Source organism: Aythya ferina (genome assembly GCF_964211825.1).
Source record: "Aythya ferina genome assembly, chromosome: 15".
Classification (NCBI taxonomy): Eukaryota; Metazoa; Chordata; class Aves; order Anseriformes; family Anatidae; genus Aythya; species Aythya ferina.
Window position 1 is genome coordinate 3,610,415 of NC_140314.1, and position 22,586 is coordinate 3,633,000.

The 22,586-nt window shown below is 42.6% G+C and overlaps 1 protein-coding gene across 2 annotated transcripts; it reads right to left on the reverse strand.

Annotated features, from left to right (window-relative positions):
• Nucleotides 1-724: 724 nt before the first annotated feature.
• On the reverse strand, nucleotides 725-16,556 carry ARPC1A (actin related protein 2/3 complex subunit 1A). 2 transcript variants are annotated; one of them, XM_084536247.1, is made up of 10 exons: nucleotides 16,415-16,556; nucleotides 13,016-13,097; nucleotides 12,391-12,495; nucleotides 9,664-9,886; nucleotides 8,008-8,115; nucleotides 4,403-4,615; nucleotides 3,172-3,247; nucleotides 2,784-2,977; nucleotides 1,979-2,069; nucleotides 725-1,109 (listed from the first exon to the last, which is right to left on the reverse strand). In XM_084536247.1, the coding sequence occupies exons 2-10, from the start codon at nucleotides 13,077-13,079 to the stop codon at nucleotides 1,071-1,073; spliced, it is 1,113 nt and encodes a 370-aa protein (XP_084392373.1). In that variant the 5' UTR covers nucleotides 13,080-13,097; nucleotides 16,415-16,556; the 3' UTR covers nucleotides 725-1,070. The 2 variants fall into 2 exon arrangements, with proteins under 2 accessions (XP_084392373.1, XP_084392374.1); XM_084536248.1 differs by having other exon boundaries at nucleotides 13,016-13,120.
• Between the last annotated feature and the right edge of the window lie 6,030 nt (nucleotides 16,557-22,586).

A 22,586-nucleotide genomic window follows, 5' to 3' on the forward strand; every position in this document is an offset into this window, starting at 1 on the left:
GCCTCAGCGAGCTACCAAACTGAACTGAGCTTCAAAAGACCGTCACCTGGAGACAAAGGATCTGTGCAGAAGCCAGTGTGTGCTGTTACCTCTGTTAAATGTGCTTCATTTCTCCACCGGTCATTATAAACACAGAGCTTTATGGGCTGAGCACTTGGCTCTAACACGACGTGCAGGTCTGTGCAGCTTCACGGGCTTACAAAGTGATTTGCTTTTTAATTTGTCTTCCCTAAAGATCCGACTCAGCAGATTTTCGCCTCACTTTCCACACGCAGCCTTCCACACCGTATCCTCGGCACCACGCTGTGAGCAGTCTTTGTACAACTCCCAGAGGTACCTACACACAGTTCTGGTCACTTGCCTTTGTAAAACCACGACCCACTAAGCAGACAATGAAAAAGACATTCAGGTTAATTTGCTATTATTATGACCGGAGAAAATGCCAGGCAGACAGAACTAAGAGTCAGTAGGACAAAACTGCTCATCCTCAAAGATCATCACCTCAAGGGAACGATTCCCCTGAAAGAAGCCTCGCTGAACCTTCACATCCAGATCTTCAGTACTTTAGATCTTCATCTGTTAACCTGAAATGTTCAGTAAAGATGAACTCTTCCTGTTTTAAGGCGATAAAACACCAGTTCAGGGGGTTTCTACACTCTTTATCTGAGTTTATTCCTGTAACATCCTTTTTAAAATAACTTAATGAGCACCAAAACACAAAGGATCTGTTTTTCTTTTTTTTATTATTATTATTATTTCTAGCAGACAATTTACATAAAATTCCCCTTTTAAGTTAGTGATTCATAACGTCCTGCAATAAACTACTTAAGGAGCAGCTTTGGTAAAGAATGGAATGAAACAACCAACTGAAAAAAATAAAAAAGAACAATCACAGCTGATTTTGAAACCAACACAATTCACCAAATTTAGATTCAAAAGAAAATCTGCCAAGCTGTATTTTCTCAGTGTTTCCAAATATTCCACCTTTCTCCTCCCTTTTCGGGTTTGTGCAGATGTGGGAGCTGCATTCTGTCAAGCAGTTTGTCCTGCTAGATCACGGAAATCCATCTTTACATGATTCGTAGACCTTGAATAGAAGACTCTAAGGTCTTGAAAGAGAGAAAATTTTAAATCACAGCCTGCTACAGTATCCGGTGTCAAATAACTCACTGTGAAGGGTGATGTTAAGAAAAATAGAGCAAAACAAACACAATACTTGAGATTACTCTTATTCAAGAGCCAGAAACCACTATAATTATTAATTTCAAACTCACACACATAGACCAATGGTTCCACCCCCTCCCCCTGAAACTGCATTCAGACAGTTCATATATTACCTCAATTTCTTATTTGGCCCCTGTGCCCACCACAGCTTTTTGGCATTATGTATTATAAACAATTATTTTCCTAAAAGCCAGTGCACAGCCTGGGGAGGCCAGCAGAGACCTCTGTTGGCCAGTCCTTGGCAAAGCAAGCAGGTGCATTAAATCCTTTTGAGGTTTTGAATACAGTGCTTAGAGTATTTGCTAATTCTTTGAGGTAACTTAACTACTTTGATGAGTTAATTAAGAGATGACAGGGCCCTGTTCTGCATAAAGACAGTAGGCAGAGTCCAAAAGGACAGGAGCAAGAAGGGACAGTGGGCCTTGTCATACCAATGATCATTCCAGCCCGACTGCGGCTAAGGTATGGGTTGGAAAAGGAAATAATTAGTGGGATTCCTACAGGGACACTAAGAGATCCCATTAAAAAATTAAGTCTGGATCAGCACCATCTGCTAAGCAAAGCGTATCTGCATTTACACTGAATCTTGAATCTGTCTTCCTTATGCAATTCACTAATGGTCTTGATATTCCAGGCTGGATTTCCTGCTGCTAATAAAACTCACATTAGGGTTGAGCCCTGGAAGCTGATCCTAGAGATCAAAAAAAAGTCACCAGTGCAACCAGTTCACATAAACATGGCAGTAAAAGCATACCTTGAAATCCCAGATGGTCATTGCTCCATCAATGCCGGTGGTGCAGAATTTACGACAATCTCGTTTGTCTATCTCATAAATAGACACTTGGCTGAAAACAGAGAGCGAGAGCTGTAAGGCAGACACCCATTCCAGAGAGCCAAAAAGCTGGGAAATTTGGGCTGAATTCAACTCCTACTCTTCCAAAGGGAAACATGAGTATAAGAGAGCTTATGCTAGATCTTTGGTACAATGCTTCAGAAAAATAAGCAGAGAAAAAGGATGCTGAAAGCTCTTTTATCGCTTGGTGGCTCTAGTCTAAACATTTTCTTTGGAAAAAGACAAATTGCTTCAGAAACGTTAGCATCCTCTGGGCTCGTGTTCTTTTTTAAATGCAAGGATATTTTACTCGATTAACCTGAATCAGCCCTTTTGATAAATAATGCATACAGAAATAACATCTGAAGTAAGTTGGTATGTGAATTCCTGTTTCAGGTGAATACTCCTGACTGGATTTTGCAGTACTACCACCCTCTTGTGAATTATTTACATATTTGATAAGATAAACTGTGTTCAAGTTACAGAACACATTAAACACGAGCAAACAGAAGTAGCATGCATGCAATGTTAATGATTAACTTTATAAGCTTCCACGATTTCCAGAAACAGGCAGCTGTCAGTGAAAGGCTAAAATGGGAATGGGATACCAGCTACACCCCTATGGTATGGCAAATTCAAGCTCTCATAGGTTTTTTGGTATGTCCTGTGAAACCAAAGCGATGAGGAGAGCATTCCTTCCCCTCATCCTGACGGCCAAGACACTCACGTTATACTGTTTTGGTGCAGTGTCTCCAGGGTAGTGTTACGATCTTCTGTAGTGGCTCTTTTATCCATATTTCGGAAGCGTTCCATGGCGGAAATATTGCGCTGGATGCTCTGTTTTGGAATGTCTAGTTTCGAAATGAAGGTCAGCGAGCCACGGTCATCACAGTTAAAAAGCATCGGGCAGCAATCATGGCCCTGCAACCACACATCAGGAAAGCGTGAGAAGAAACACAACCACCACAGCTTCTTTATTCTGCTGCCGTTAATTGCAGAAATGCAAAGACTGACACTACGGGAGATCTTGCTTGTTACTAACTTTACAACGCATGGTGTTTCTCACTCTCCCAAATTCTAAAACGCTCTACAAGGAGGAAATAATAGACACTTACAGCTGCCACCACACTGTTCTCAGAGACAAATGACACGCTCAGGAGTGGGAGGAACTCTGTTTTCAGCTGCGAAACCCTGAACACAAGAACATTTGTTAGAGGACTTCAGTGAAACCTCACATCTTTGGCTCCAACAAAAAAAAATTAAAGAGACTGTTCCCACACAAGGATTATTGAAACAGAAGTCAGTGTAGCTCAGTTGTCCTGAGGTGACACCAGAAGGCTGCAATTTCTCATAAAAAGTTTTGACCTAATAAAGTGTCCTGGAAGTTCTATAAATAAAAAAAATCAACTTTTCCAAGTGAAAACATCTAATATTGTACCTAAACTGTGGCCAGAATTTAAAAAAGAATACCTTCCCCCCCCAAGTTTCAAATTGACAAAGCTATTAGTTTGATTTGCAACAGAAAAGCACTTGAAGTTTTAGTGTTTGACATCATCTTTTGAGGAGGAAAAAGCCTGTATGTTAAATTAGGTCATTTTTTGTGGTTTTTATAATAAATGAAAAAGGAATTCTAGAACTTTATACTTAATTACATCCTTAGCCAGGTACTTACACAGCTATAGCCATCAGAACCACAATTCAAAATTAAGCACAGCAATGCCTGAATGATCCACCAGGTACCTCTGCTACCAAAATCTAAGTGGAAGCTCTTCCTTAGTTAGAAAGCCACAAAGGCTGAGAAGTTATCAACATCAAGATGAGGAACAGAAGGAGAAATTATTAATAAAATGCTTTGCTGAATTGGAAGGTGTAAGTAGAAACCCTGCAGCAGTGTCTGAAGGACAGTGGTCAGAATTAACATTTCATGAAATGAACAAATTATTTCCCAGACCCTGACTGGACACAGGGTCTTAGGTATGGAGTGAGCATGTTTCTGCAGGTCACTCGGATCCATTTACAAGGAAATAATTTTTTTCCAGTATCACCAGTAGAACCCTTTTTTTTTTTTTTTCCGAATGCTTTTCTCAACCCCCCTTTTTTTCAAAATCAAATGACTGTGCCCTCACTGAAGAATTCCTAAAAGAAACTAGAATTATATAATCTAAAACTCTACAAATTCTACCTTATTTACGTAGGCCTCAAAGAGACTCCTGGAACGTACGGTAAAACTGTCAAAACTGGAAATAGCAGTCACAGCTTCCCTCTTGTAGCTGCGAGCACAGCATTCCACATACTGCTTCTTTCTAGTGTCAAACATTTAATAGCCATCAGAAAGAGCATACTTACATCATATTTTTTGAGGCATCAGCAACTGACACAGTACTATCATGACTGACCCAGGCTAGGCGGTTACCGCTGGCAGAGAAACTGACACTATGCACCCATCCGCCACTTCCAGCGCCCCCAAATTCGGACATCAGCTGCCCAAAAGGCATTTTGGAGCCCCATGGTGTACTGGCTGGTTTTTCATCCACCTCCTTAATGTAAGCAGAAAACACCCTGCAAATAAAAAAAAATCTGCATGAACACAGACATTAAAAAAACCTCCTGGGAGCTGCATATACATTTCACATTGGAAGCAACTAGACGCATTCTATTTCTACCAAAATAAAATACTGTATTATCTTTCAGCAGCTGGGAGGATTCAGTAGACAAGGAGAGAAAACAACAGTACAAAGGGTGTAACGTGTATAGGTTTCTCATAAATGCTCTATTTTTTTTTTTTTTTTACCTCTCCTTGTTTCCAGAAGATGGCACAAAACCACACAATATCCTTACGTTTTCCACTCTGCTAAGATTTCCCTTTCATCCTTTTGCACTGCTAATAAGCCTCAGAGTCAATTCCTCAGTTAGAGGAAAACCAAGAGGTAAAATCACAGAATCATTTAGGTTGGAAAAGACCTCCAAGATCACCCAGTCCAACAATGTATAACTAGACACTAATACAAACACCTAGAAAATTACCCACTTTTTAAGAATATTCAGTTCTCAGCAGGATTCCAGTGAAAAAAATTAAAAAAAAAAAAGATGTTCAAACGCCAAAGGGGCTCTGAACTACCTTAATCTGGCTCATTACTGAAAGAATGCCTTGAAAACCTGAAATACCACCATGTTTTTATAGGTTTTTTCCCAGCACTACGATTTTCGAGATATGTTTAAATAGAAAGCCTCCCCCTTTCATCAAATTCCTTCTGCATGATTCAGACATGCCACAATATGGTGTTCTCCACTGTTACCATGGAAGTTACTAGGACGTCACAAACATAGGATTAGAGTCCATCGAACAGGAGGAACAAGTGAGCTATGCCATACTACTGCCAGAGAAATATTTTAGTAAAAAAGGAAAAAAAAAAAAAAAAAATCAGTCAAACATTCACAGTTGCAGTCAAACACTAAAAGGAATTATTTTATAGTGAGTTTAACGAAACGTTGCTTTCTCTACCACCATTCTAGTTGTGTTTTGTTTTATTTTTTTATTTAAATCTTTTACATGTGTGGGGTATGCACTTCAGAAGGTGCCTGTATTCAGTTTATTCAAATACAGCTGATCATTTGGTACATGAAGGGTTTAACTGCAGCTATATTGGGTACAGATTTTCAGAGAATTAAGTACAAAATTATGCTCAGCTATATCAGTTTAAATATAATCTAATGGTAATCCTTCAACAAACTTACTTTTATAGAGCTGTCTGAAAGGATGGTTCTCTTAATGTATGGAAATAGGACAAGATGTTTAAAGCAGCAGCCTTTGACACCAGGCAGAAAAAGCATTCCTAAGTAGTGAGAGACCTTGAAGATAACTATTGGTTTAAAAAAAGTCTCTTCGCTTCCTCAGCTTGAAGGCCCCAGCCTTCAAAGAATATTGGGAAATGATTTTCATTCCTGCAGCAACGTTGTTCAAGCAAGAATATAAAACTCACACCTATATGGTGCTGTTAGCTACGTGTATTACTAAAGACAAATGTAAGAGGAGCTCATCTAGGCCAGACACCAAAAAAAACTGCTGAATACCTATCACCTTGGAGTCTCTTCTGCCCTCCATTCTTTTTCCAAAATGTCTCCCACTTAGCTGCTTATTAGCTGGCAGTGGCTCTGGCAGATCCATTGCATAATTTTATTCAGAACCACCTATCAGAACAGATGCATACTTCAGGCCCAGATATCTTTATCATCTTTAATATGTAACTAAACATTCCCTAGAACTGGAATTCTGGAGATCTTTATTCATCATTTAGCAGAGACAATATTCTTTCATGGGTTTGGGGAAACAACAGCAACACAAGCTCAGTACCAATCTCAACTTTCCCTTTCTTCCTTTAATATTCCTGTAGGGACATTTCTATGCTAAAAGCAGCAATATTACTAAATGGTTCATCCTATGGTATAATTTAAATGAGACCAGAAAGTTTCCCAAGTATTTTAATCCAAGATCTGTTTTTGTGTTTGTTTTTGTTTGTTTGTTTTAAATATACACCGTTTTCAGACAAAAGATGTAGGACAGAATGAGTTTCCTGATGGGAAACAAGAGACAAAAGTCTTCTAGAAAACACACCTAGAAAATTGACAACCATGTCTTCATTTTCTTCCAAAAAAAAATTAAATCGTAATGAACAGAAAATAATTCAATTCCAGTTTCTCAAAGTAGGGAAGAGGAAATAATCAGGGATCCAATGTACGTAATAAGCACTGAACAAGGCTTGGAGACAGAACAGCAGAAGTCCAAAGTCAAAGACATATCAGCTGACCTAATGTCAGAATCCCAAGATGCTTTATGAACACACATGAAAAAAATTCCTCATGTGAATAGCAGCTGCTTCTGGAAGATGAATGACTACTTTTTACATCACATTTTTTTAGTGAAAGGAAGTGAACATTCACAGTTTATTTAATTAAAACTGGAGATAAGGCAGGAAAGGGAGACAACTCTCCTCTTCTTGCCCAGCTGCCATTTAACCTCTCTCCTTACATAAAAAGGTAACAAAGGATTGACTGTAGATGCACGTGCTTCATTCTGAAATAAGGAATGCAGTAGTTGGTCCCACCTCCCCCTCCCACTCCTTCTTAGTCATTTTTAGTACACACTTTGAAGCTTTAAAATTGCCCTATTACATAAAGAATTTAAGAAAAGCGGCTTTCATTGTTATTCAAGGTACAAGTGGTTAAGTAAAATATGAATTAAAAAGTCAACCACTCTGCATACAGTTCCCCATGCAGGCTTTGGTGCAGCATCCCCAGTCACAGAGCACAAAGCAACTCGCAGAACCTATATCCCTCATGGTGTAACTTCACAATCAGCTTGAAAAACTACCCCATCCGCCTCACGTGCCCATCTGCTTATACCAGCCTTCTTCCTACTGTCCTGCAAAAATGGTGTTTTGTTGCACCGAGTTTCAGGTGGATGGATTTCTTGACCTCACTCAAGATATGGCTGCAAGAATGTTAGCACAGGAGAAGTGGAGTGAACAAGCAACTCAGGAAAGAGAAAGGTCAGGTACCTCCTCTGCAAGCTGCAGCATTAGGATGTTGCTTTTAATACTCTAAATAATTAGTAGTGGTGTTTTTCTACAAGACAGGACCTGTAAGTCTAATTTCAGACTAACAACTCAGCACTCACTGCACATATAATAGTGGTATTTCTGTGCACTGCTAGTAAAGAAACCCACCAGTTCACCAAATTCAGGTGTACCCCCAAGAGATAAATGTTAGTAGCCAAAGTGTGCATGCAGTAGCAGCCAGGTCATAATCTCTTAGGCTGAACATTTTATTCTGGTAATGACATCAGTATGTGCTGAGCTGTCTTCTATTTTGATAGCAAATGTGTGATCAACATGCTCGTGTTACTAGCCAGCCCGTGACCTAAACTCATTTACTGGGGCTTTATTCTCTCTCACCTGCACTTGAAGTCACAGGATCCAGCAGCCAGCAAAACGTTGTTGGGGTGCCAGTCCAGGCTGAGGACAGTGGAACGGATGGGCTTTTTAATGTGCTTGCTCACCCACCTAATTTAAAAGAAAAGAAGATTTATAGATGAAAATATTTTACCTGATTCCCCCAAACCCAAGAACTGTGCCTCAAAAAGATCACTTCTTGCCAATGACTAAACACATCAGTTTAGCACGAAATCTCATGTTATGCCCAAATCCTTCATATTTCCTTCTACAGTCCATGAACTCTATGTGGTTATCTAAATTAAAATTGTGAATACCACCACCAAATGTTAGATATACACATCTTCCTCTGAATCCTTTTCTCCTTCTAACTAATTTTTATAACACATCAGAGTGAAGTCCTTAACAGTTTTGCACAGCTTCAACTGTGATACTGAGCTAAGGAGCATTATTTTATTAGATCACTGAGTACACTTCCTCTCCAGCTCCTTCCAAGAAGTTTTACAGTCACCTCTCTTGCTTGCCAACTTTTCTACTGTTTAATAGAACAATAGTTATAAAGCCCAACACATAAATGGGTGAACTGCCAATGATTTATCTCAATTATTTCAAGTATAATAAAAAATGGTTTTGTTTGAACCATTTACAAAGTAAGGAAATCTGTTATTCACTGGATGGCCTTTGGGATAATGGTGATTTTTCTTTGAATTTACTTCCATCAAGCGGAAGCAGTTTGAAGGATCACATTAAATTATTTGTCTTCAGCACAGGAGGGGTTTGATTCTTCTGCAGGCAAGTGAGGCAGAAAAAGCATTAATAACTGAATATACTGGAAAGCAGAGAAGTCCACAACAAGCTAAAGAGAATTTTGCCAATGGTCTCATTGTTTAACATCTCCATATGGGAGAATGCACACAGAACTCTGGGAACAGAGACCTGTGTTTTTATACGTTTACCCAAAATAATAGATACTTAACATACTGATTTCACCTACAGGTGATACGGTAAACGTAGCTCCAATATGTACAGCTATAGCTGTAGATCCATTAAAGACCAGAAGCACTACATTAGGTTTGAAAGAGGAAAAGAATGTCAATGGTAGAAATTTGTGCTAATCCTGTCTGAAATCTATGAACAGAAACAATAGATGACAGAACAGGTAGGTGACAAGCTTGAACATCTTCTAATAGACCACCCTGGAGATAACTGACAGACTTGAATTCTTTAATGACAATAAATGATCCAAAATAATCAATATGGAAGACTTCACTCATTCTGGAAAGGGTGTGGAGCAAGAGAAAGCACTTTTTTTCAATCACACAGCTGTGCTAAAGAAATTTCTACTCTGCAGAAATTCTAGCACTTTTAGAACAGCAACATATGTTTATGGCAGTCAATGAGAACACACCCATGCCAGCATGCAAAACCTGAAAACAGGCCAAGTCAAAGGCCTGCAGGTGCTACGCTACAGAAAAGAAGTAAAAATCCTTTTCCCTAGGATGTAGAAGTCTGTGAAAGAACTGATGAAGTCTATCCCCCCCTCTGTTTCATGAAAATTTCAGAATTATTAAAAGAGTAACCTGGTTACTACCACTAATCACCAGGCTTTAGTTTTCCCAAGCTGACCTTAAAGGTATAAATGGAAATAAAGCAGCTCACCAGTCGTTTTCAGATTCAAAGTAGCACACAGATATAAGTCGAGCTCCACTTCCTACAGCAAATTTATTCTCCAAGGGAGACCATTTCACAAAGGTGGCTGCACGATTAATTCTCAGGATCACAAGTGTTGGCTTCCACACGCCGTCTTTCTGACTCCAGACGTAGGCGTTACGGTCGGCTCCACAAGTTACGATGCGATCACTTTTGGGAGCCCAGTCAATACCTGCAATTCAGACCTCACGTTAATAATCCTTCCCACTTCTACCATTTGCTTTATAGTAATTCAAAACAGAGAAAATCTTGTAGCATTCTCCCTCAGAGACAGTTAATAATGTTACGTTACCATTCCCCTTGTTCGCTTATTCTCCAGGTACCATTTCAAAGCATTGTGGATATCACGTTCTCCATTTAGCTTTCATCAAAATCACAGCTCCCGAGTTTCTAGATTCCACAGAGAATTTGCCCGCTAAGGAAGCCAGCTCTGACAGCTGGCCAACAGGTGGAGCTCTGCAGACTGGCTAAAATCCGTCCACTGGCACTCTTCAAATCACTGACTTCTTCTGCAAGAGGCTGTTGCAAACAGCTGAAACCCAGCAATTCTACAGCTCTGCACAAAGCTCTAGCAGAGCTGTCTGCGCAATGCCAGACCACAGTCATGAAAGTTTAGATAACGGGGTGTTTTTCGCCCAGTTAGCAGTTATTGACCTTTATGTACTGATACAATCCTTACATTTAGTCCCTGCTATTTAAGCTGTGCTGTAAGAAAGAAAAGTTTACCAAGCAAAAGAAACACATTCAAAGAATAAAACCAGATGAAACCTTTGATAAACCTGCCATTGCATCCTTCCCTTTTCTCTGCACCGAAGGACATTCTTAACTGGAAACTCTCAGGGCAGCATTATTTGTCATCCTTCTTTAGCATCCGTATTTGAGATGCATGGTGCAAGCCTTAACTCTCCTGCCACAAAATTAGATTTCGACTGTTTTCTGTGCTCAGTATTAAAAATCCAATTCTGAGACAGCCTGAAAACACAGTTCTACAAGTCAGTCTAGCACTGCTTATGAAGGAGAGACCATCGTGCCTCTTTTTATCCTACCACCTCCCCTGCACCAGCACCAGCGTTCTGATCTGTTGGCAAGTTCAGATTTTTAACTTAGCAGGAAACTAACCCTGCAAAAAGAGTGAATAATGTTCTTACTAGAAGTGAACAGAGGCAGCTCACCACCAATCCCTGAATCAAGACACAAGAAGGCCAGATCAGGGACCTCATCCCTTATGATCAGAAGTCAGAGTGGCAGCAGCCTCCTGTCAGAGGCAACAGGCAGTTTCATCAATCTCTCTCCTGTGTCTAACCACAATTTATGTCCACTCTTTAAGACAACACAGCACGTAGTATTCCAAAGGTACATGCCTTGCTGGAAAGCAGTGTGAGCTCTTTTCCCAAGCCATGGTTATTTAGCTTCTCTCTAACACCAACAAGTAAAAGAAAAATGCAGAAAAACATCTTTGGGGAACAGCATGTCATTTGTAAATTCAGCCAAGTGGCTCTTCACAAAAGAGCACGTACAGTTGTGCTCTGACAGCAAAAACCAGACAAATTGAATAAAGGTCCTGCAAAAATGCTGTGGGGCAGACAGTTCTGCCCATTAACGAGTTGAGAACAGAATAAAGGATATTGCTGTTTTGGGCAGGTGCTTGTATTAATTACAGTCACTTCCTTAGAGAATAAAGCCCTCATAAAAGGATCTCTCACACACACAGAAGTAATATAAAAGACTGCCACAGAACAATGACCTTTTAAAACTAACACCTTGTGACTCGTTGTGGCAGCCCTTCTTACATTTTCATTGGGGGCTCTACAGATACCACGGGTCTGCAGTGAAACGTGCTCACCGAGTGTTTGCCTCAAGTCCAAGACTGAGCACTTTGAGTGGAATTATACCTCAGAATGATACTTTCCTTGAAAGACCAAATTTCTAGCCACCAATGAATAAGTGTCAAAATATGAATTATAATCAACACAATCTCCTCCCAAACATGGGCAAAAGAGGCTTTTTTTGTTATCTTGCTTTTCACTTTGCAAAGTCAAGCCAGTTCTTAGAAGTTTTCTTTCCTCATGCACCTGACTGGAAAGGTGCTCCTCTTTTTGCTCACTGAGGATGCGAATTTTTCTGCATGAGCACCAAGAAAGGGAAAGACCGTTTCTCTTGGCAGCTGCGGTAATTAAAACACTTATCAACCCATTGCCAGAGTGCTGTAGCAAAGACGAAGGAAAAATGTACTGATATGAACTTGGTGCAATGAATCCCTACAAAAGGATATTTATTGCTGTCGGAAACCAGAAACCAACACTTGTATAATTCATGAAGTTTTAAGCCAGCACTCGAAAGGGAGCAGCATGTACCACCAGGAGAGTTTATGACATGACCAGATTACTTCAGGGGACTGAAAGCTTGATCTTATTACGTTATTGGGGATGAAAAATAAGCAATAATTAAGAAAGAAAGTCTCAGTTACTCTAGTCTGGAAACAGAGAAGAGCTTTTCTTCCTAAAGTTCACAGTACGCAGTCCAGGAAAATGCTGCAAAGCTCTCCATAAAGTGGGAAAGCCAACCTATAAAAAGATCTACTTACTCGACGCTTGCAGATTTCCTGTTCAGATGCTCAGCTGGGGAAAGCAGGGGGCGGACGCATTTAAAGTCTGGCACAGCGCGTTGTTCTCTTACCTGTAATGTGTCCATTGTGCTCCTTTAGCTCGTGAGCTTTTACCCACTGGTTCCCACTCTTCTTGTAGATGTGGACTTCATGGTTATTAGGGCTAATGGCGATCTCTTGAAGAAGGAAAGAAACAATTTAGTAGTACAGAAGGTTTTTTAATACCATTAGACATGGAAAGAGATATCCTTATACTATACACATCATACTTTTCCAGTCTAAAACCTGTCTTCTCAATTTTCAGGACAATTACATAGGTCTTGTAACCAAATGGCTAGCATCCCTGGATAATATCAAATAATCACAGTTTTAACAAGATCAGGAGTATACTGAACAGAAATACAGAGCATTTTCATCCAAATTTTAGTAGAAAAATATGCTATTAAGGTTAAAGAAAGTAAGGGCCAGGTCAAACTCTCATGAGCTGCAGACCAATAGGCACTAGCAAGTCTCTAAAAGCTCAGATTTTGAAGATTGTAGCATGCTTTTTTTGATCATAAATGGAGCGCTTAACATGCAGCACTGTCTATCTGACCACACCTTCCTTAAACATGATCCAGAACATTACAAGATCAACACACTGACGAAGAGGTAACAACAGGTGAAAGACTAAATTAAAACAAGCATAGTACTTACGAGTACGGTCTCTGTTCCACGCATGGCAGGTGATTGGCTCCAATAAAAACTGATGCAGAGACATTCCGAGTTAAAGATGTTCCTATGTTGCAAAAAGTGAAAAAGCTGAAAGGTGTAAAAGTGAAAACAAAACTCTTCAAAATTTAATAGTTATCAGAACAAAAATCACTCTTCATCACAAGGTTGCTCCAGCCCAGCATAATAATTCAATGACACTTGCTCAGTAAATATGCTAAGACCTCTAAAGAGCTCCTTTTGCCACACTTTGATACCTTCAATAGGCCAATAAATTTTAACTGTTCTGCTCACTATAATTAATTTGCAACTGCTCTAAGATGCCCTTGCTTCTTGGTATATCCTTAGAGGTGAGAGAAGAGGTTCTTATGAACAAAACTAAAACTGTGGAACTACAGTATTATAAATAAATCTAGTGACTTATCTCAGTGAATTGAATCAAAATCCTGATACGTATCAAGGCTCCCAGCACTACGGTGATATCTATTTTTGATAGAAAAATAGGGAAGTTAAACTGATGTGTCCAGAACACTGATGCGTAACTATAATCTGCTGATATGTTATTTGATTTTACATGTATCCTAGGGAAAAATGACTAAGATCAGTAATAAATTAATTAGTAATTTCTTCAAATTAATCCTAGTACTTCACTGTTTTATAGTTAGGATTTTGCCCCCAAGAGATTCAAGCAGTGGAAGAACAAGCTGAGTTCTTCTCATCTGTAAATATATATATATATATATATATATATATATATTTTTTTTTTTTTTTAATCTAAATACCTATTTTTTTCTTTAACCTATGGCTGTAAAAGACAGTGCTGAACATCTGCAATCAGAGGTGCACTGCCAAGCGACTACAAAGCTGTTTAAAACACCGTATCGTGTTCTATGTCCTGTGTTAATCAAGGGCAGCACGCACGGATGGGAGATAACTCTGTAACGACTCAAGGTCACCTGTAATAATTAAAACGCGCATAGCTCGATGCATACAACACAACTCGGATTTATCAATTCCTCCTTCCCTATATTCCACTCATTTTCAGGGCAATTTCTCCTTGGCTGATGGTACAAAGTCTTCTTCCCCCTACATATGCATCTAAAAAGAAAAATCTCTGTGATGTCACTCCAAGACATCCACACCCATTACAGCCTGAAATTACAACATAGCCAAGTATGGCCATGTTAGCAGAGGGTGGAGACTTCAGGACAAGGTAGGAATTTGGAAGCAAACAGGAAATGAGTGGCAGTCCAACAGAAACTCAGGAGTGAATGAGAGATGAGTAAGCCCGTAAGGAGCCGAGCAGTTACTATCACTCTGCTAGTTTAATAAAGAAGCTGAAAGTGCTGAGTCTTGGGGTCAGATGATACAATACCTCACCAATGCACGCAACTGGAAAGGTTTTTTTCTTTTTTTAAAGAAATCAAGCACTGTTATTCTAAAGAAATATGACTTACAGTTACACACTAAATGTATTCTAAATATAGCTTTTAGCTATGTGAGCTTGAAGTCCAGTTCATGATTTTAACTGGCATGGTTTTCATTTTTCTTCTAATCATCACGTTCTACAGATCAAACACAACTAGTAACTACACGCAGTCCTCAGCAAAATTATTATTATTTTTTAATTAGTGTGAGAACACTGACATAATCCGAGTTACCTCTGACCTTGGGCAGCCATGATTTGGGATTCCGTGTGTTAATATAAGCAAAACACGACTGCAAATTGCGTTTTCCACGATCTCGCTTTAGCACATGCCAGCATTCGGTAGCAGCACATTTCCATATACAGGAAAAGTTGAAGAGCTGGGCGACCAACAAGGAACGCTCAGCCTTTTCTACTCTTTCTGAAATAAAATGTAAAAATATCCCATCTCCCCTCCCCAAGGAATGCAGCTATTTCAAAACACTTTCTAATACAACCCTGGTATTTATTTCACAGGCTGGCCCTATGCATGAACGCCACTGTCCCACCCCAATAACTTCTAGCTCAGAAATTTTTAGTCCCTAACCTACAGGCTGTTCCCAAAGCTTCCATCTAGCCAAGGGACATGACCCCTTCTTGTATCAAGCACCAGAACCTGTGGCAAGCTGTCTTCTGGTTTGGTAATAGGTTTATTGAAAAAAGCAGTGATGGTAATCGAAAAAAGCACGATTTTTTCATTCACCTGGTCTGACAGTTACAACAGGATTTTCTTTGGGAAGATAAATCTTTATGAAACCTTACAAACTGCATTTCACTAGAAACGTGAACTCACATTTCGCTAGAAAGCACAATTGGCTCTATGATTCTTGACATTTCATCTGTGGTAACCCCCCCAGTATTTCCCTATCAGCCAACCTCAGCATCTCATTTAGGAAAGATACTGTTATGACAACTTTGTTAGCCAGGTATTTAATGCAGCCATCCCCGATCTTTTTTTCCCCTTTCCAAATGCAAAGCTAACTACCCTTGAATGTCAATTGCTTTTTTAAAAGGGGAGAGAACAGAAGCCTTGCACCTTCACACAGCACAAGCGTTTTGAGCATGCAGGCCGAGAAGCTGGAGGTCGGGAAGCACAGGACTCAGCTGCTGTCAGCTCTCAGCGGGGTGCAAAATCTGTGGCACGAGGCCATCCCTGGACAAGCGGCGAGCAAGGATGCTGATTCAGAATTAGAGACAGCGTACGTGTGTGTGACAGAGAGCGAGGGCAAGAGAGGAAGAGAGGGAAGGGGCTCTTTTTAGACCTCACCTCTTCTCAGAGCACCGACACCGCTTTCGAACAGGGGGAAGAGAAGCACCCCTCAATAAAGGGCTGCCTCCTGCTGCTGTCACTCCCTCCCTGATCACTCAGCGCAGCCTTCCCACGGGGGTGACCCCTCGCGGGCCAGCCCCACAGCACCCAGAGCGTTACAAAGCTGCTTTGGGATGGGGGGGGACCGGCTGGCTGCGGCCCTGCCCTGCTCCCCCAGGAACCGGGGGTGAAATGGGTCGGGGGGGCTGAGCTGAGGCAGGAGGAGAAGGGCAGGGATGGAAACCAAGGCAGGAGGGTCTGGGGGGGCAAGGAAGCTGAAGCAGGAAGGTCATGGGGGGGGGGAAGGACGGTGGCAGCAGGGTCGCGGGGGGAATGAAGCCGAGGCCAGAGGGCCGGGGACTTGATGCTGAGGCAGGACCCGCCCGGCCGAGCCCCCCCCGGCCCTGCTCCCCCCCCCACAGCCCCCAGCCCCTCAGGAGGCCTCCCCCCAGCCCTCCCCTCCCCTTTCCTCTCTTTCCCTCAGCGGCAGGGCCGGGCCCGGCCTCCCCCAAGGCCCTGAGGCGCCTCCCCGCCGCCATCCATCCCCCCCCCCCCTCCTCAGCACCTGGGGGGGGGGGCCGACAACCGCTCCCCAGACACCGGGACTCACCTGAGGCGACGGGACCGGAGCGGGACTCGCGGACTCTGGGCAGTCAACGCGACTCCGCTCCGGGAACCGAAAAAAAAAACGAAGAAACCGGGACGGGGGCGGCGGAGGCCGGGAAGGGGGGGGGGGGCGCTGGGGGGGGCGGCCCGGTCCTGACAAGGGAGCCAGGAAACGCGCTCTGCGCATGCGCGCCCCCCCGCCCGCCGGCCGCGCGTGCGCCGCCGCTGCGGGGGCGGGGGCAAGGCGGGGAGCGGCGCGGGGCTGCAGTGCGCATGCGCGGGGTGGAGTGGGGGGGGGGGTGTAGAGGGGGTTGGGGAGGGTGCGCGCGCGCGCCGTGGCCGCGCCTCATGCATAGACACAAAGGGAGGGGGCGCATGCGCAGTGAGGGGTGAGAGCCCTAATGTTAATTAAAATAGAATCATAGAATTATTAAAATTGGAAAAGACCTTCAAGACCATCTGGTCCAACACCCCACCACCAGTGTCACCCACTATGTCCCCAAGCACCAACCTCTCCTCAAACACCCCCAGGGATGGTAACGCCACCACCTCCCTGGGCAACCCATCCCAACACCTGGCTGCTCCTTCTGAGGAGAAATATCTCCTAATTTTCAACCTAAACCTCCCCTGGCTCAACCTGAGGCCATTTTATTGTTGATACTTTTCAGGACACTTCACTATCCAGAAAGCCAGCATCCCAGATACGCGGCCAGCATTAAAGTAGCGCACGTTCGTGATCTCAATAAGCATTATTCTAATGGTCACTGCAACAGGACAAGGCAGCAAGGTGGAGATTTATGGGTGAAAATGCACTTTGGATGGTCCAATTCGTCTGAAATTATTGTTGGCTGATGCTTGCACTCAGCCTGTGTCAGGGGAGTTCTGACACCTGGTTAAGCCAGCTACTTAATTAAACAAATAACCCCTCGCCTCCAGGTTTATAGGATTGGACTGGTTAGAAATTAAAATAAGTTTCTTATAAAATACTGAAGTGGGTCTGGCAATGCTTTTTTCTGGTCTCTGAAGAAAATAAAGAGTTTGTAAGGAGGTGAATGCCACCCAGTGTGGCCTTGTAGTGAATGAATTGAGCCAATCTCATGTCCTCTTCTGGCACCATGACTGGGCTTGCAGACAGGGGTGAGGCAGTGCACATCATATATCTTGATTTTTTTTTATTTTTTTTTTTAGTAGGACTTATGACACTGGCCTGCAGGATGTTCTAATAATAAACTGGAGAACCAGTTTAGGTGATACCGCTCTAAGGGAGTTGCAAAACTGGTTGAGGGAAAATGTACCTGATGCCAGTGCTTGTACGGGGAGCTACCCTGGCTCCATTACTCATCCGCAACGAAACAGGCAGTGTAATTGCTGTATTTGAAGGTGGGATCGAGTTTGAGGCTGTATCAAACAACTAGAATGCAAGATGGGAAGTCTACAAAATAAGAAAAGGGATGCAGTTATTGACAGGTGTGCTGCTGTGTACTCCAATGTAACTTCACGGTTATGAGATGAGGAGAACTGGGCAGCTGGCTGTGCTGCAAGGAAGGATGGAGGGGCTGCTGTGGGTTGTGAGCTAAATAGGCATCCATTTCCTTCTGCTGGAGAAGGTTTGAACACTGTGCAGGTCCTTATAGGTATGAAATCTACCAGCAAGATGCGTGCAGGAAGCCATCCTGCACTGCTGACCTGTGTTGTAAGCGTATGTCCAGCACTGGGCTCCACAGGAGATGAAATTGGGATCACTTGGAGGAAAAAATGGCAATAATGATATAGTTTTCGAACACATGACTTATAGAGCCTGTTCAGAGAACAGAAAGCTGCGGAACAACGTGGTAAGTCTTCAAATAGATAAAAGGCTGTTGCCATGAGGAAAGGAACGGTTTGTTCTCTTGTGTCCACTGGGGGTAGGGTGAGAAGCCATAAGCTAAAATAACAGCCAGGCAGATCTGGGTTACAGCGAAAAAATGTTTCGGTGATTCCTTTGAACTAGTCATGCGCTGTGTTGGACTGCCTTGGCAAGACGTGGGCTCTTCTTAGAGGCTTTTAAGAACAGATCAGACAAATATGTGCCATAGCAGCTAAAGCCCAGTATAAGATCTTACACTGAGGAAGGAGGTTAGATTCGATGGTCCCCTAAGCTAGAGTTACTGTGGTTCTGTAACCCCAAGATACGTAATCATTGCAGCCCTTATTGGCTTAACAATAAAACTAGATCAGCTGCACAGATTAAAGATACTCAACTAGGCCAAGTAAAATTACGTAACAGGAATGAAATTGCGTTTAAGCATGGTTTTATGTTTTGCACCAGATGGGGTGAAAGTATCTAAATGAGGAACTCTGCAGAGCTTTTAAGCATTAAAGGCTAAGGCCTTGTCTCCAGCGTAGCTTTCCAGAGAATTTTCCACCTTTGTTCTTGCTGTTTTGCTGATGCAATTAAGTGGTGGTAATCCAGAAAGGATGCCCATGTTTCTTGAGATTAAGGCCTGGCTAGGCTGAACTGATATTCATAAAAATAGTTTAGATACAAGCTGACCTTAAGATATACCTGGAAAAAAAAAAAAAATGAAATGGAACATCCTTTCTGTTTCTTTGTTATTTTTATTTTTTAAGCAACAAGTACATGCAGTTGGTAGCAGCTAGTCAAAAAGAGGTATTTTGTAAGCGGGCTGTTAGATAAGTGAACTTGTATTTGTGGATTAAAACACTTGCCTTGAGAGGCATTCTAGACGTGTATTATCCACCCCAGCAGTTTCCAACACAGAGTATCATATCGTGCCTGGTGCTTAAAAGGAGGACAGAAGAAACGTCACTTTTCCTAAATGCATTCCTTGCATCTCTAGAACTGCCATCTAGATGCTAATAACTTATCAAAATTTAATTTGCATCAGTAATATTCTTGAATTGTCGAGAACATTTGTCTTAAGATCAGATGAAGCCACTGGTGATCCAAACAACTGCAAATTCAGGATTTCTAAGCATGGAAAGTCAGTGTGTCCAATTGTCCTGCTGGTTTTGCTATTAAATACGACGTCCTGCCTGACAACTGTTTTACCTTTGTGCAGTTTGTGCAATGGTCATAATGCAAACAGAAGGAAGGCAGGCTGCTTCCACTGCTCACAGCTTGATCGGCCTTTCACTGTGCAGTCTTCCTGCATGCTGGTTTTCTAGGAAATGCCGAGCTTGATGCTGACTGCTTTTTCCTCCCTGCCAGAGGAGATCTGCGGTGAAGCAGGTAGGAGGCTGCGTGCTCAGGCTGGCTGCCCCGAGGCTTGGGCTCAAAGTGACCACCTCTAGAGCAAAGTGTCAAGTGTGTGATGCTTGGCAGCACCTGCCCTGCTGTTAGCCTGCCGTACAAAGGTTATGTGCCTAAATGCATTTATTCTAGCTGTCCAGGCAGGGTTTGCTAAATAATAACAAGGTGATAGTGTTCACAGCACTGTGAACAACTTCATTTTTTTTTCCCATACAATAAGCTTTATTAAGACTATTAATGAGACAAATAATTTGCAAGAGACATTCCAGATCATACCTTCTATCGTTGCCTTAAAATCCAAAGATCTGTGTTACGACAGATGCTTTACAAGTAGTGATGATGTCCTCTGTTATTCAAGGTATACTTGAAGTCTCAGGTCTCACACAGGTAACTTCTATCTGCAGGTCGTTGCACACTTTTTCAGTCTCTCCTAGTCTCCTCGTGCAGGCTTCTTTGCAATCTCACACCTGTTGCTGTAATCTCAAGCAGTTTTTCAATGGGTGGCTCTTGGCAAGGTGCTCAGTACTCTGGAAGAAACGAGATTAAAGCTGTATTGCAGCAGCATCTCATTTACCTTTCAAAATCTTGGTAGAAAGAAAGTAAAATGCTATAAGGTTGTACTGGGTCTGGCCAGGACGGAGAACTTTCCTCACAGCAGCTCTCGTGGTGCTGTGTGTTAGATTTGTGACCAAAACAGTGCTGATAACACTGATGTTTTAGCTGTTGCTGGATGCTGTTTGCACATCATTAAGGCCTTCTGTGTTTCTTACTCTGTTCCCACCCAGTGAACAGACTGGGGATGTTCAAGAGGTGGGGATGGGACCTGAAGGTACCAAAGAGATGTGCCGTGCCATGTAACGTCGTGCTCAGCAATAAAAAGGGGAAGGAGTGGGTTTAGGACAATCAGCCTTTTGCTCAGGAACTTTCTGTGCCTTGGTCTGCCTGGGCAACGTGGTGAGTGAGTGGTTTTTCATCACTTGTTTTGTTTTCTTTCTCTATTCTTCCACTTCTCGTTTGCTTATTAAACAAGCTTTATCTCGACCCACAGGTGCTCTTGCTTTTGTTTTTCCTTTCCTCTTCCCCTGTCCCACTGGGAGAGCGTGGGGTGGGAAGGAGCGTGAGCGGTGCTTGGTTGCCTACCACGGTTAACCCACAACAAGTGTGTAGGCACGTTCCCATCAGACCTTGCCGTGGAAAGAAATCCGTTCGTTAAGCAACGATGTGCAACCCCTTGTTTTTTTCCCCTGGAGGAAGGCAGAGAGGGAGTAGGAGTTAGGTGGTACTTGCTTTGTGTAGTTTTGTCCTTTCCTTCCCTGCTAGACTGCTGGGGTGTAGGGAAGTGTCCTGGAGAACCGTGCCCCCCAGATGAGGGGGACTTTTTCCTAAGAGAGGTCCTTGCCGTGCAATTCTGGTACCCTTAAGAAGATTTAGCTCTTAATGATCTTTTTTTTTGCAAGTAGTAGGATGCTGCTCATTTCCCCTTTCTGTTTTACAGTTAGTGAAAATACATCTGTACCACTCACTTGCCATTTCAGAGCTTATTTCCATGCATGAAAAGTGACAGATTCTCCAAGTCTGTTTATAGGGAACTGCATGAATCAGTTTCAAGAACACACCTATGCTTTCTTCATCTCAGTTCCACGCCCTTTTCTGCTCTAATAAATTCATGACAGGTGGTTCAGATATGAGCTCCAGCTTCAGAGCCGATTCCTGAACAACTGACAAGGAGGACGAAGGTTTAGGCACTTGGATGATCTCCCCAGAAGTGAGCCCTTTGCTTGCTGAGGCACAATTCCTGGTGTGCAGTCTTAGAGCTGACTCAGCCACCCCATCCCTCTCCTCTGTGTCATCCAATCTGTGTATGATCTTCCCCTACGTGGACAGGCTTTGGTTGGCCTCTTGTGCCTGTAGCAGAGATATGATTTAAGGAGATAATTGTTTGCACAAGAAAAAAACTGTCTTGAATACGTCTGTATTCCTTCAGTATGACAGCAGGGTGAAGAATATGATCATGGCCCTAAAGAATGGTAGCTAATTGCTGTGATTTATATGCCCAAGTATGAGCACAATTACTGGAGACTGTGTTTGAGGTCAGGAAGTGGCTGCGAAGAAGGGAGGGGAGAGGAATTCTTTGTGAAGAATGCTGCATGGCTTGGGGTGAGCGTCTCCACAGGGGTGTTTGAGGCTACAATGGCCCTTATGCCTACAGGGAAGCTGTCAAAGTGGACTGAATGTTGACGTCCTGCAGTGGGTGTTGTGGAGAGAAAGTGCCCATGGGGCATGAGATGTGATTGTGTGATGGAGCAGTGAGCTAGAGCAGGGAGTAAATACAACTGTCTCAATTAGACTCTCCAAGTTTTCAGTTCTGCAGCTTCTCCAGCTATTCCTGCACGTGCTGGTTGGTTTCGTTGCCGTGTTTTTGTGGAAGGTCAACTCGCTGAGAGGCCTCTTGTGCAGAATTTTCAGTCTGCACATGGTGTTTCTATTCAGAGGAGTCTAACGCGATATCCAGTTCTTTGATCTGAAAAGGAGCAGTTAGGATAAATAATCACAGAAGGGGCCTGAAGTGTTGATATGGAATTGTGAGAATCAGAAAATGAAATGGAAAGATGGTGTCTACCCCGGGAGTTTGGAGGTGCTCAAGCTCTAGGATTTTGTTGCAGCTCAAAAATAAACAGCAAGTCCTACCACTGCAGACAGTACCCCTTGCAAATCTTCCTTTGTGGCTGCAGATCAGCTGCTGATACCAGTAGCTTGTTCCTGCTGTGTTCCAGTGCTGTAAAGCTCGTGATTGATGAGTTCTGCACAGGGCACAAAGTGCTGAAGTTCTCTTGCGCTCCAGTGGACTGAGAGTGTCCTACGTGCATCTTTTCTGCCTAGTCTGGTTTTCCTTTTCCCATTTTCCTTCGGGACGTGTTGGTTG